General features: G+C 39.1%; 1 protein-coding gene across 1 annotated transcript in view; it reads right to left on the reverse strand.

Annotated features, from left to right (window-relative positions):
* The window catches only part of IL20RB (interleukin 20 receptor subunit beta), a 30,562-nt gene extending 28,139 nt beyond the window's left edge, over window positions 1–2,423 (reverse strand). The window contains exon 1 of the mRNA XM_069063907.1: window positions 2,164–2,423. Coding sequence (XP_068920008.1) covers window positions 2,164–2,236 — 73 coding nt within the window. The 5' untranslated portion in view covers window positions 2,237–2,423. The remainder of the gene's footprint in view (window positions 1–2,163) is intronic.
* Between the last annotated feature and the right edge of the window lie 11,518 nt (window positions 2,424–13,941).

Consider the following 13,941-nt stretch of genomic DNA (forward strand, 5'->3'; position numbering starts at 1 on the left):
TAGATAGATAGAGATAGATAGATAGATAGATAGATAGATAGATAGATAGATAGATGATAGATAGATAGATAGATAGATAGATAGATAGATAGATAGATAGATAGATGATAGACAGGTAGATAGATAGGTAGATAGATGATTGATAGATCAATGATAGTTAAATAGATGAAAGATAGATAGATGATAGATAAAGATCTATGCATGTATGTATGTGTATACTGAATTTCTGCCTCCCACTAATGCTATACTTCCTAAGTCCTCCTTCAAAACATCAACCAACCAAGAAGTATGTATTTGAACCTATTGAATATGTATTCTGTGAAAGATACCAAAGAAGCATGAGTGTTCCCAGAAGGAGTTTATAATCTGGGTAAACAGAAACATGAAACTTTGTCTGTAATAAAGGAAAAGGCATTGAACTTGGTCAGAGTCAGGAAATCAGGGTTTGAATCCTCACTTTAGCTCTTATTAGATGTATGATCCTGGCCAACTTACCTTTGCCTCTCTGAGTCTCTGGAGTGGCAATAATTTTATTGTACTCCTTGCCTCAGAGGATTGTTGTGAGTAAAGCACAAATGCCCCTTAAAATGCCATAGAAATATGACGCGTTATTAATACAAGGCTGGTACTCAATAAGTAGGCAGCTAAGTGGCTCAGTGCATAGGACTCTGGGCCTGGAGTAATGAAGACCTGAGCTCCGATCCAAACCAGACACTTACTAGCTGTGTGACCCTGGGCAAGTCACTTAACCTCTGTTTTCTTTAATTCACTGGAGAAGGCAATGGCAAAACAGTATCTTTGCCATGAAAACTCCATTGACAGTATGGTCCATGGGATCATGAAGAGTTGAACATTACTGAATGACTGAGCAATAGTTTGTAATACAATGTAATTTATATCATATTGCATGTATGTATGAATTAAACATTATTAATATAGATAACTGCTATAGAAGTTTAGAAGAGAGAGAATTTGTGAAGACTGAAGCAGTCAGAGAAAACTTCATGGAGAAGAATATACTTGAATTAGGCAATGACGGATTCAGAGGGAGAAAGGAAATAAGGAAAACATTCTAGGCAATGAGTGATACAAGCAGAGATAAGAAGGGGGAAATAGTACTCCATGTGCTCAGGATTGTAAGAAGCCTGGTTTGACATTGCATTTGGAGAAATAAGGTTGAGCAGACATAGGACTAGGCCAGATTGTAGATGGTCCTAAAGAGTTTAGACTGGATGTCACAATCACCAAAGACTCACTGATCATTTTGAGTAAGGATGTAGCAGGATAAAATAATAATTTAAATTCTCAGGAAAAAAGAAATGTGGTCTAAAGGTTACAAATGGCACCATTTCTGAACTGCTGTCCCATGTAAGCCCTGAGATTGCCCTTACTTCAAAAGAAATACACATACTGTTATAGGTTCAAGTCAACACTGAAAAGGCAGATTTAGAGAAAGAAACCCCTCTTAAGCAAGTTGTGACATGAAAACAAATCTAAGACAATTGAGGCTAGGATTTCAGAATGATGCAACAAGCAGTAACAAGCAAATTGGAGCATGGTAAGAAAGTCTGTAGTAAACTGTTGGCTGAGAAAACTCCTTTCATCTAAAAGTGCTTTTTTTATAAAGCGTTATATTCCTTCCTCTTGCTTTTTATGAAATGATCCGAATTTGTGTGAGAAATAATTTCTTACAAGGTTTGGAACTAGTTTCATGCTAATTAGTTGCTCCTCCCCCAATAGGGTTGTATTGAAGTGAGAACTTCTAAACCCATAACATATTCTCCTTCTTGAAGCACACATGGAAGAAAGCCTCCAGAGCATATACATTTTAAGATTTAGAAACTGGAAAACAAGAAAGACAAAAGAAGCAAAACTTGGTAGGATTCCTTCAGCCTTTAGAGCTCCTGATTTATGTCATAAGCATCTTCTTTGGTCTCTCTGTCCTTTCCAGCTTGCTAGCTGGAAGTTGGAAGATGGACAGAATTCTAATTTAAACTTATATTTACCTTTTGGGGATATTTTATGTTATTATTTTAAAAACACAGACACAAGATCTTTTTGGATACCTCCATATAGAGTTTTCAAACCGAAGGAAAGGTATTTTTCCTTATTTCTCCCCACCACCACCCCCCCTCCTCAGGCCCCAAATAACTACTAAGTTACCTGTGAGCAAAGTTGGAATCCAAGTACAGAGAAGCCACACAACCAGGTTAGGCAATGCTTCTTTCAGAACCATTCTGCAGGTCTGGGCTTAGCTTGGCTCTGAATGGTCTTTTCCCAGATAAAGTTTCTTGTCTTGTTTAGCCATTATTGGTACAGTGTATAGATTTCTGAAGTAAAGCTTGGAATTTTGGTGGTGTCCAAACAGTTCTGTAAAGAAAGATCAGACTGGTGTAACCAGACAACGCACAGCCCCTCCTACTTGTTAGTCATCCAGTCACATTTCATTAAGGGGAGTGTCTAGGAGTTCCAGACCAACTCCGCTCAAGCCTGTTTGATGAATTCCTTACCTGCCCTTCAGCCAGAGACTCCTTAAGCAGTAACTTTTATACATTAAGCCTTTTTATACTATGAGTTTGACCCTGTGAGAGATTGTCCAGAGTAATTTCGAACACTACACCTGGAATGTTTTTTTTTCCTTTTCAGTTGTAGGCAATGGAAATAGGACATACTTTCCCATTTATTCTAATAATTATAACCAATCATATTTACGGTCAAAGAACCTGAGTCTAAATCCCAAGTCTACCGCTAACAAGCTCTGTGATCATGGGTAAATCATTTAACTTCCCTGGTCTCAGTTTCCTCTTTTGTAAAATGACAGGTTAGACTAAGATGACCTTCTAAAGCCACTTCCAGCTCTAAATCTGTAAGATTCTGTGATCCTTCCCAATGCCTTCTCAATGCCACCTTGAGCTCATTTCAGTCAAAGGAGGGCACTAAAAAAAAAAAAAAGAAAATGGAAGAGAGCAAACAATAGAAATCAGAAGAAAAAAAATATGCTTTATGAACTATCCCCTTGAACTTTTAACTCCAAGTTCTTAGCACACTCTGGAGATAAAACCATTAGAAGTATAAGAGATCTTTAAAAACATCTAATCTGAATACTTCATTTTATAGAAAAGGAAATTGAATCTTAGAGAACTGAAAAGGAACTGAATAGGGCAAGGAAATAAGCATTTATATGGTACCTCTTATGTGCCAGACATTGTGCATAGTACTTTACAAATACCATCTCATTTAATCCACATAACAACCCTATGAAGTAGGTGCTGTTATCTCTATTTTATAGTTGAGGAAATTGAGGCAAACAGAGAATAAGGGATTTGTCCAGGGTCACATAACTGCTAAGTGTCTGAGGCTGTATTAGAACTCAGCTCTTTCTGTCTCCAGGTTCAGCCTTCTATCACTAGCTGCCAAAGAACCCCCAGATCACATGACCAATTAGGGACAGAGCCGGACTAGATCCCAGATCTCCTGATTCCCCCCCCCAATCCCCCAGTATTGGCTCTTTCTACCACATTCAAATATATTCCTTAAAAATATTTTTGATGTCATTTTTCATTTCTTCTGTCTCGGTGATGAGAATAATAAATCACTCAATCAATTAAATCAACAGCACAAAGGCACATTTGAAGTGTTATATATACTAGCCAGTGAAGAGGCCGAAAGAGTAGGAGATGGTATGTCACATGAGAAGGACAGTAAGTAGACCAGGGAACCTGAATCAGAGAGTTCATGGAAGGAAGTAAAATGTAAGAAGACTGGAAAGGTAGGAAGGGACCAAGTTATAAAGGGCTTTAAATGTCAACCAGAGAGTCTTTTATCTTATTCTAGAGATATTATGGAGTCACTGGCATTTATCTAGTGGTGGGGATGACATGGTCAGGATTTAGCAAAATCATTTACTTTGGCAGAAAGTGGAGAATGGAATAGAGTGGGGAAAGCCTTGAGGCAAAGTGACCAATCAGAAAGTAATAGCAATAGTTAGGGCATAGGGTGGCAAGAAGCTGAATGGGAGGGACAGTGGTGAAAAGGGGGCATATATCAGGAAATGCAAAGATAGAAATGACAAACATGATAACACACAGGATATGGGATGAACATGAGAGGTCCAAGCTTTCAAGACTCAGTGGTGCTGAATGGTGATGCTCTCAACAGTAATAAGGAAGTTGGAAAGAAGGAATGAAGGGATAAGGTGTTCTGTTTTGGATGTGTTGAATTTAAGGTACCTACAAACCAACCAGATTGAGATGTTCAAAAGGCAATTGGTGCAATAGAGCCAGGATGTAAGAGCAATAGGAAGCAGTGTGGTGAACTATCCTCCATGAATTCCTCCAGACAGATCTAGAAACACACTAGACAGAATCCTGATAGGGAGATACAAAAAAAAGTTCCAGTGAGTCATTTCTCCAGTTCAGACAAAAAGGTTTGCAGACAGTCAGGCCAGGAACATTCTGTGCAGGGAGTACTCCAATGTCCAGAGAAAGGCTGTGCACCAAAGCAAGAGGAGGTTCTGGATCCATAGCAAGGCACCACCAGACCCAAAATGGATCATTACAAAAGGACAAGTGTGCACTGACACCTTTGTCACCCCCTACCAGGCTCCCAGTCACAGATACAGGGTAGAGTGAGAAGAGGACTTGTGCATGGAGATGATGTCGACAGGTGGAGAGACCCTAGATAGCGTATTGAGAAAGGTGGAAGTTCAGTAGCCAACAGCAACAGAAGCAGCCGTAGTGGTATGGTTCAGAGCCCAGACTTAGAGCAAGGTCTCACTTCTAGCATCTATCCAAGCCTGCAAAGGAATAGCAAAGGGAGGAGCATCAGACCAAAAAGGAGTCTATAATTCTACCACTTTGAACCAACAGAGCTTTCCAGATGGCTTATAGGGGCACAGTCAAGCAGCAATCTACTCTCACACAGACCCAAACTCAGTTCAGAAACTTGCAGGAGGGCAGCAAGCAGAGGTTGCCTTGGATCAGACCATTTTGAGAGCACTGAAAACTTGCAGGTTCCCAACCTGTCCCTGAAATTCTGGATCTCTCAATATCCCAATATAGCAATAAGACCAGCCAGCCCAGACCTTCCTTCCAGAAATGTGGCAGGAACCAGCTCTAACATCAAGTCTAAAGCAGAGATGTAGGCTGGAAGAATGGAAAAAATAAACAAACAAACAAAAAAACCACCAAAACTAAAGAACTATTATGATAGCAGGAATTCTCAAGACACAAACCGAAAGAAAAGGGTGACTCCAAAACATCTATGGGCAATAACTCAGAGAAAAACATAGCTTGGGCATAACTCAACTAAAATTCCTGGAAGAGATGAAGCAAGAATTTTAAAAATTTAATCAATAAAATGAAAGCATTGGAGAAAAATATTGGAAGAGAAATGAGAGTTATGGAAGAAAGAATTGGAAAGGGAATTAATAGCTTAGCATGAAAGACACAAAACCTTGCCCAAACAACAAACTCCCTAAAAATGAGAAAGGACCAACTAGAAACCAATGATTTCATGAGGCCACAAGAAATATTAAAACAAAGTCAAAAGAGTGCAAAAAATAAAATTAAATGTAAGGTATCTCATATAAATAACAATTGACCTAGAAAACAGGAGGAAGAAGTTAAGAATCATAGAACTACCCAAACAAAATCAATGCAATCAAGATTAGAAGGAATGCAGAATATGAGGGAGCAATTTGTATAAGTGCTTATGATAAAGGCCTCATTTCTCAAATATAGAGAGCTGAGTCAAATTTATAAGAATTACAAGCCATTCCCCAATTAATAAGTGGTCAAAGGATATGAACAAGCAGTTCTGAGACAAAGAAATCAAATTTATCTATTGTTATATGAAAAAATGCTCTAAATCACTATGGATAAGAGAAATGCAACTTAAATCAACTCTTAGGTGCCACCTTATACCTATCAGATCAGCTAATAGGACAGAAAAGTTTCCTTTTCGTGTGTGTGTGTGTGTGTGTGTGTGTGTGTGTGTGCAGCACAGAGAAAACTATTCTGACTGGCTCTCATGTTCAATGAGGTTGGAAGGATAGATTTGAGCCAGGTTGTGTAGCTGGCAACTAAAAGATCATTTGGAACTTTAGATGGGGCAATTTCAATTGAATGTTGAGGTTGGAACTCAGATTGTAGAGGATTTAGAAATGAGTGAGAGGAGAGGAAGTAAAAGTATACAGTGTAGGTGGCTTTCTTAAGAGTTTAGCCAAAAAGAGGAGGAAAGATATAACATCACAGTTAGAAAGAATGGTCAGATAGAGTTCATTGTTTTTTTGTTTTCTTAATGGTTAGAGAGCCATGGTTATGCTTGAAGGCAGCAGGGAAGGATTTAATTGATAGGGAGAGCAGTGGGGATGATAGAGTGTACAATCTTCTGCAGAGGACAAGAGGAAGTGGGATTAAGGGTACATATAGAGGGGTTTGCCTTGTCAAGGAGAACAAATCACTCTTCCTGTGGGAGTCAAGGGTGAAAGAAGAGATAGTGTGGGAAGATGGTTGAATGATATGAATTTGGGAAGAGAGGAGAATAGGGAACTCATGGCAAAGGCCTTGAAGACAAGTCTTGGTATTTCTATCTCCCCAATATCTCTTGCATCTCTATAATCACATTTCTACCATCTTAGTTCAAACCCTTGTCACCTCTCTTCTATATTATTGCACTAGTTTTCTTGCCTCAAGTCTCTCTTTGCTCTGTATCCATTCTTCACACTGTTGCAGAAATTATTTTCCTTAACTACAGAGCTAACCCCTACTCAATAAACTACAGGGGTTGCCTACTATTGCCTCTAGGGTCAAATACAAGCTCCTCTGTTAAGCTTTCAAAGTCCTTCACAACCTGTTTCAAACCTGTCTTTCCACCTCATTGAATGTGAGAGTCAGCCAAAATGGTTCTCTCTGTTTTACACACACACACACACACACACACACACACAATCCCTCCATTTCCCATCTCTGTGACTCCATGCTTAGAATGAACTCCCCTCACCTCTGCCTCATAAAATTACTCTTTATTCAAAATGTCTCTCAACCACCATGTTATAAATGAAATCTTTCCTAATCTTCTTCAATCACTAGCATCCTCCCTCTCAAGGGGGAAAGGTAAAGAATGAACTTCACAGTCCAGTTCTCACAGGACTCTTGTGCAATATTGCTGTTACCATGTACAACGTTAACTTTTTAAAGGCCACTAAGGACCGTGACTGCTCTTCAGACAATTAGTTCGTAGGAGTTCCCTGCATCCTGTCTGGTGCCACCGTCCAATAGGCAGTCGCTATAATTCCATCAGAGTGATCCTGGAACCTCTTCACACTTTGCTTTGCTGGCTCCTTGATATTCCATTGTTGTTGCTGTTTTTTCTTAGAAAACTACTAAGCTTCCCTTTGACATTTGTTTTTACTTTCCAGGCACGAGCTGTGCAAACCTGAGCAAGATGTTTAACCCTCGTTTAAGTCTCCTTAACGGTAAAAATGGGATCATAATAGCACCAGCCTCTTAGGATTGTTGTGAGGATCAAATGAGATAATATTTGTAAAAAGTGCTAATCACTTAATAAATGCTTATATTCTTCCTTCCTTTCTCCCTTTGGAATCATGTCTCCTAATTGAGACTTCACTGGTGACTGCAAACTGATTTTAGATACCCATTTTTTAAGGGGAGAAGGGTTGAATATTGCTACTTACTTCTCCAGGATGTCATTGATGCTCACATTGAAACTTTTCATGTATAAGGTTTTTTTCCCATGAATTTTTTGAAGTTGTTTTTTTTTTTTTTTTGGCTTCCAAATGTTTGGGTTTTTAAATTTCAGATAAAATGCTTAGGTTTACTAGAAATTGATTCAAGGGGCATCTAGGTGGTGTAGTGGATAGAGAAGAAGCCTTGGATTCAGGAGGACCTGAGTTCAAATATGACCTCAGACGCTTAACACTTGGTAGCTGTGTGACCCTGGGCAAGTCACTTAACCCCGACTGCCTTGAGGAAAAAAAAGAAATTTATTCAGGAATTGAAGCACACATTCCCCCATCCCATCTTATATATGCTGTATTGCAAATTCATTAGCCACTTTTATAAGAAAACATGGGAAGATCCAGATTGGTGCTTTTTTTATATATTTAATTTCTTTTTTCTTTTGGGAAATTTGAAGGACTTTTTTTCTTTGTTGCTACAGTTTCAAACTTTGATATCATGACTGAATTTTAAATTTCTTCTTGTCTGAGGGTTCTTTTGCTTTTTTTACCTATTCTTAGAGTGTCACTTGTTCTTGATAGTTCTAGGAAGTTTTGGGGATGATTTTTTAAATGATGTGGCAGAACATTTTCTTGTTCACTGTTTTCAGAGATGCTGATGACCCTCAGTTTCAATCATCTAGAACTGTCCCCTTGTTCTTTTTCCCTCATTGCTCATTTTACTGATAGGGAGCATAGCATGCTGTGGAAAGGGCACTGAACTTGGAGTCACAGGAGTTGAGGTCCAGTTTTACCACTTACTGCCTATACTACCTTAGGCAAGTTATATAAACTCTGTAGTCTTAAGTTTATTCACCTATGAAGTGAGAATTAACTAGATGACCTTTAAAATTTTCTTCAAACTATTTTTTTTTTACAAACAAAAGTGATACAGCCAAAAATTAGAACAAAGGCAGGAAATTTGGGAAATAAATTTATAGCAAGTTTCTCTAATAAAGGTCTCATTTCTCAAATACACGGGGAACTGAATCAAATTTTTAAAATTAAGAGTCATTCCAGCTGGGAGTCAAGATGACAGAGTAGAAGCAGGACCTCCCTGTGGTTCCAGCTTCCACCTTCCCCAATCCATGTAAAAGGGGACTCTAAACAAACTTTGGAGCTGCAGAACCCACAAAATGACACAGAGAAGCTAACCTCCCACTGAGGACAGCACAGCAGGCCATCAGGAGTCGGCCAGGCAGCGCTCTGGAAGCCGAGCCCTGGCCCCCATGAGCTGGAGGTTTTAGCACCAGGGTGGGCCTGACCAGCCTCCAGCTGGAGTGACTCCAGATCACCAGCAGCTGTGGTCGTTTCCAGATTCATCAACACATAGAAGCAAAGGACAAAGTGAGAGGTCAGTGCAGTGTGGACTTTGGAACCAGTAGTTAGGAGAGTTTTGGCTTTTGCCCCCAGGGCAAGAAGCCAATGAGATGCCCAGCACAGACAGTGCCACATGGCAGCTTCAGCTCCTGGCCTAGAGAGTGTAGGGGGACCAAGCGACCAGTCTGAGGGGTAATCGCTCTTGCTTTAACCTGCTTGGATCTGGATTGTGGTCTAGGGTGGAGGTCCTGGGGTTGTGTGACCAGCTTGCCAGAGTGTGTGGAGGTTTCAGAGAGGGCACCCAACTAATACCTCCCACAGCTGAGAAAACCCCAGTGTTTGGGACGGAAGATCCCTTGTCTGGTGGCAGAGTCCTACTGTGGCAAAAAGCCCAGCGGTCAAGTGACTGAGGAGTAACATGACCAGACAAAGGAAGCAAAACAAACAGATGACTCCAAAATTAGACTCCTATTTTGGGGACAAAAAGGAGCAAAGCATGGAACAGGAGGAAGACAGTGAAGTCAGAACTCCTGCACCAAAAGCTTCAAAGGAAAATACGAACTGGTTACAGGCCATAGAGGACCTTAAGAAGCAGATAAGAGAAATGGAGGAAAAATTGGGAAGAGAAATGAGAACAATGCAAGAAAATTACAAAATGAGAGTCAACAACCTGACTGAGGAAAATAACACCTTAAAAAACAGACTGACTCAATTGGCAAAAGAGGCTCAAAAAGGCAATGAGGAGAAGAATGTCTTAAAGAGCTGAATTTGCCAGATGGAAAAAGAATCTCAAAAGCTCAATGAAGGGAATCGTTCCCTCGGATTTAGATTGGAGCAAAGGGAAGCTAGTGACTTTAAGAGAAATCAAGATGATGTTAAACAGATCCAAATAAATGAAAGAATAGAAGGCAATGTGAAACATCTCATGGGAAAAACCACTGACTTGGAAAATAGATCCAGGAGAGATAATTTAAAAATTATTGGACTACCTGAAAGCCATGATCAGGGAAAGAACCTAAAAATAATCCTCCAAGAAATTCTCAAGGAAAATTGCCTTGATGTTTTAGAACCAGAAGGCAAAATAGAGGTTGAAAGAATCCACTGATCACTTCCTGAAAAGGATCCCAAAAAGAAAACTCCTAGGAATATTATAGCCAGGTTCTGGAATTCCCAGATCAAGGAGAGAATATTACAAGCAGCCAGGAAGAAACAATTTTAACATTGTGGAAACACAATCAGGATAACACAGGATCTGACAGCTTCTACACTGAGGGATTGAAGGGCCTGGAATAGGATATTCTGAAGGTCAAAGGAGCTGGGATTAAAACCAAGAATCACTTACCCAGCAAAACTGAGTATAATCTTTCAGGGAAAAATATGGTCATTCAGTAGAAGAGAGGACTTTCAAGCATTCTTAATGAAAAAAACAGAGTTGAATAGAAAATTTGACATCCAGATACAAGAAGCAAGAGAAGCTAGAGAAGGTAAACAGGGAAAAGAAATCATAAGCCATTGATCAAAGTAGAACTATTAACATTCTTACATGGAAAAACGATAATTGTAATTGATGAAACTTTTCTCAGTACAAAAATAGTTGAAGGGAATAGAAATATATATGTCTATATTGGAGGGTATACAGGCATATGAATACATATGTGAATGTGTGTATATATGCTTACAGGTATACATAGATAGAGGGCACAGGACCAATTTTAATAGGAAGGTATGTTACTTAAAAGGGGAAATTAAGAGGTGAGAGAGGAATATAATGAGAGGAGATGGAGAGAGACAAAATGGAGTAAACTATCTCATAAAGAAGAGGCAAGGGTAAAGGGTTACAATGGAGGTGGAAAATAGGAAGGCAAAAGGGGGTCAACTTTATTCTCATTGAATTTGGCTTGGGGAGGGAATGAAATACACACTAAATAGGGTATCTCATCCTACAGGAGAGTAGGGGGAAGGGGATGAAAGGGGGGATGATGGGAGAGAGGGCAGGCTGGGGGGGAGGGAAGTTGGAAGCACTCACTTTTGAAAAGGGACGGGATCAAAGTAGAGAATAGAACAAGTGGGAGGTAGGATAGGAGGGAGGGAAATATAGTCAGTCTTTTACAATATATCTACTATGTTAATGTTTTGCATTAGCTACACATGTACAATCTATACTGAACTGCTTATCTTCCCAGTAAGGGTGGGTGACAAGGGAGGAAGGGAATGAATCTGGAATTCAAAGTTTTAAAATCAAATGTTTAAAATTATATATACATAAATACTATTATTAATACTATCTTACATGTAATTGGGAAAGAAGATATACAGGCACTGGAGCATAGAGATCTACCATGCCCTACTGGAAAAGTCTAAGGGGGTACGGGAGAAGATATGGGAGAGAGCAGATTGGAGGAGAGGATATCCTGTGGGAGTGCTATTTCGGGGTGGTGGGTAGGGGGAAACCGGGGAGAAAATTTGTAACTCAAAATCTGGCAGAAATTAATGATGTAAATCAGAAGTTAATAAAGCATTTGAAAAATGAAAAAAAAAGAGATTCCCTAATTGATAAATGGTCAAAGGATATGAACAAGCAGTTTTCAGAAGAAGAAATCAAGGCTATCAATAGCCATATGAAAAAATTCTCTGTATCACTCAAAATTAGAGAAATACAAACTAAAACGACTCTGAGGTACAATTTCATACCCAACAGATTGCCTAAGATGACAGAAAAAGAGAATGGCAAGTTCTGGAGGAGCTATGAGTAAAAGGTAAACTAATGCAGTATTGATGGAGCTGTGAACTGGCCTAATCATTCTGGAAAACAATTTGGAATTATGCCCAAATGACCATAAAACTGTGTATAATCTTTGACCCAGAAATATCATTATTAGGTCTATTCTCCAACGAGATCAAAGGAAAAGGAATATACAAAATGTACAAAAATATTTATAACAGTTCTTTTTGTGGCACCAAAGAACTGCAAACTGAGGGGATGCCAATCAGTTGGGAAATGGCTGAACAAATTATGGTATATTAATGTGATGGAATACTATTATGTTATAAGAAATGATGAAGGGGATGATTTCAAAAAGCCTAGGAAGATTTATATGAACTGATACAAAGTGAAATGAGCAGAACCAGGAGAACAATGTACATAGTAACAATGATATTTGGACATAATCAAATGTGAAAGACTTAGTAACTCTAATCAGTGCAATGATCCACAATAATTCCAAGGGACTCATAATAATAAAAAATGCTATCCACTGCCAGATAGAGAACTGGTGGATTCCGAGTACAGATTGAAGCATATTCTTTTCTCTTTCTTTGTCTTTTTTTTTCTTAGCATGGCTAATGTGACAATATGTTTTGTGTAATTTCATATGTATAATGGATATTGTGTTTCCTGCCTTCTCAACAGGTAAAGGGAGAGAATTTGGAACTAAAAATAAAAATTTTTAAATAAAGACTTTCCCAAAATTTTTATCTGTGATTTATCTGTCAATCATTGCCTAAGTTTATTCTTTTATTTTGACTGCATCATCTTCTTTTCTACACTCCATAGTATTTATTCTTCTCTTTTCTTTTTACAATGATATCTTATAGGTCATTTCCTAATTTTATAAGTTTGTTCATTAATTCCCCCAAAGACAGCACTCCATCATGTCCAAATATCACAACTCATTCAGCTGTTTCCTAATTGACAGGCACCCCCTCATATTATGATTCTTTTGTTTTGTTCTTTTTTAATAGTACTTATTTTTTTTCAATTACATGTAAAGACAATTTTTAGCATTCATTTTTAATAAAATTTTGAGCTCCAAATTTTCTCCCTCCCAGACTCCCACTCTTTGACACTTCAAAAAGAGCTATACATATTTTTGTATAACCTTAGTTAGGGTTTGTTTTGCTTAGGACTAATTTCTTAACCCTTCCTCTCTCTCATACCCCTCCCCTTTTCCAAAACTGGGTTGGGAGGTAAGGAAAAGATGAGGTGCTGCAGGTGAGATAAAGAGGGCAGCACCTCTGCACCCAATATCCTTTCCTAGGACTGAGAAGAGCAAGGTTCCCTCGAGGAACTTAATACACCACAGCAGGAGAACCACAGCCCTTGACTTGGGCTCTGCACTAAGGGCAACCCCTTCTCACTCCCACCTTGGGCAGAATGGAGACACAGAAAAGCGCTGGCCAGTACAGCCGGTGGAACAATAGCCAGGATGAGGTCAGCATTAATGTGTGCACCTTAGAAAGCTCAGGCTGTGAGCAGATCTATAGCAAACTGTGGACCAGGGAACTGGGCATTGCTCATGAAGGTGGTAGGCAGAATCATTCTATTCTGGGACATCTTCATCATTGACTACATCACTGGTGACTACATCCACAAGTTCAAGAAGAAGTTTTCCAAACCTGCTGGACATCTTTTCAAGGAGCTCTCCATCTACCCATAGACCTCTTATTTCCTGGCCCAGACCACAAGACCAGGCTGGCCCCTTGGGCCCCATATCAAGATAGTGACAGTGGTCCCTTATTAGAGCTGGGGTTAACAGAGTTAATTAATGTAAAGTGTTTAAATGCAGAAGGAATCTAACAACCTGGGCTATATAGTCCAGGCACTGTCACTAACTTGACCCTGGATACATATTACTTCATTTTTTGGAGACTTAATTTCTTCATCTGAAATGGGGGAAGGGGTGCCTCTTACTTCCTCACAAGTGTTTTGTGAGGATCAAGTGCAAAAATGGAGGTAAACAAGTTTTGGAAAGGTGAATGAAAAAGATTGCAAGCAGTTTATCCTTTTTTGGTCTATTATTGCTTATTTTATGTTTTTATGTTTCTCTTCACTCCTATGCTTAAACGTCAAAGTTTCTCTCACAGCTCTGGTGTTTTTAATTGTT

The sequence above is a fragment of the Petaurus breviceps genome, unplaced genomic scaffold (genome assembly GCF_028583685.1).
Source record: "Petaurus breviceps papuanus isolate PSGF00001 unplaced genomic scaffold, PetGlider_PUasm1.0 90604, whole genome shotgun sequence".
NCBI classification, from domain to species: Eukaryota; Metazoa; Chordata; class Mammalia; order Diprotodontia; family Petauridae; genus Petaurus; species Petaurus breviceps.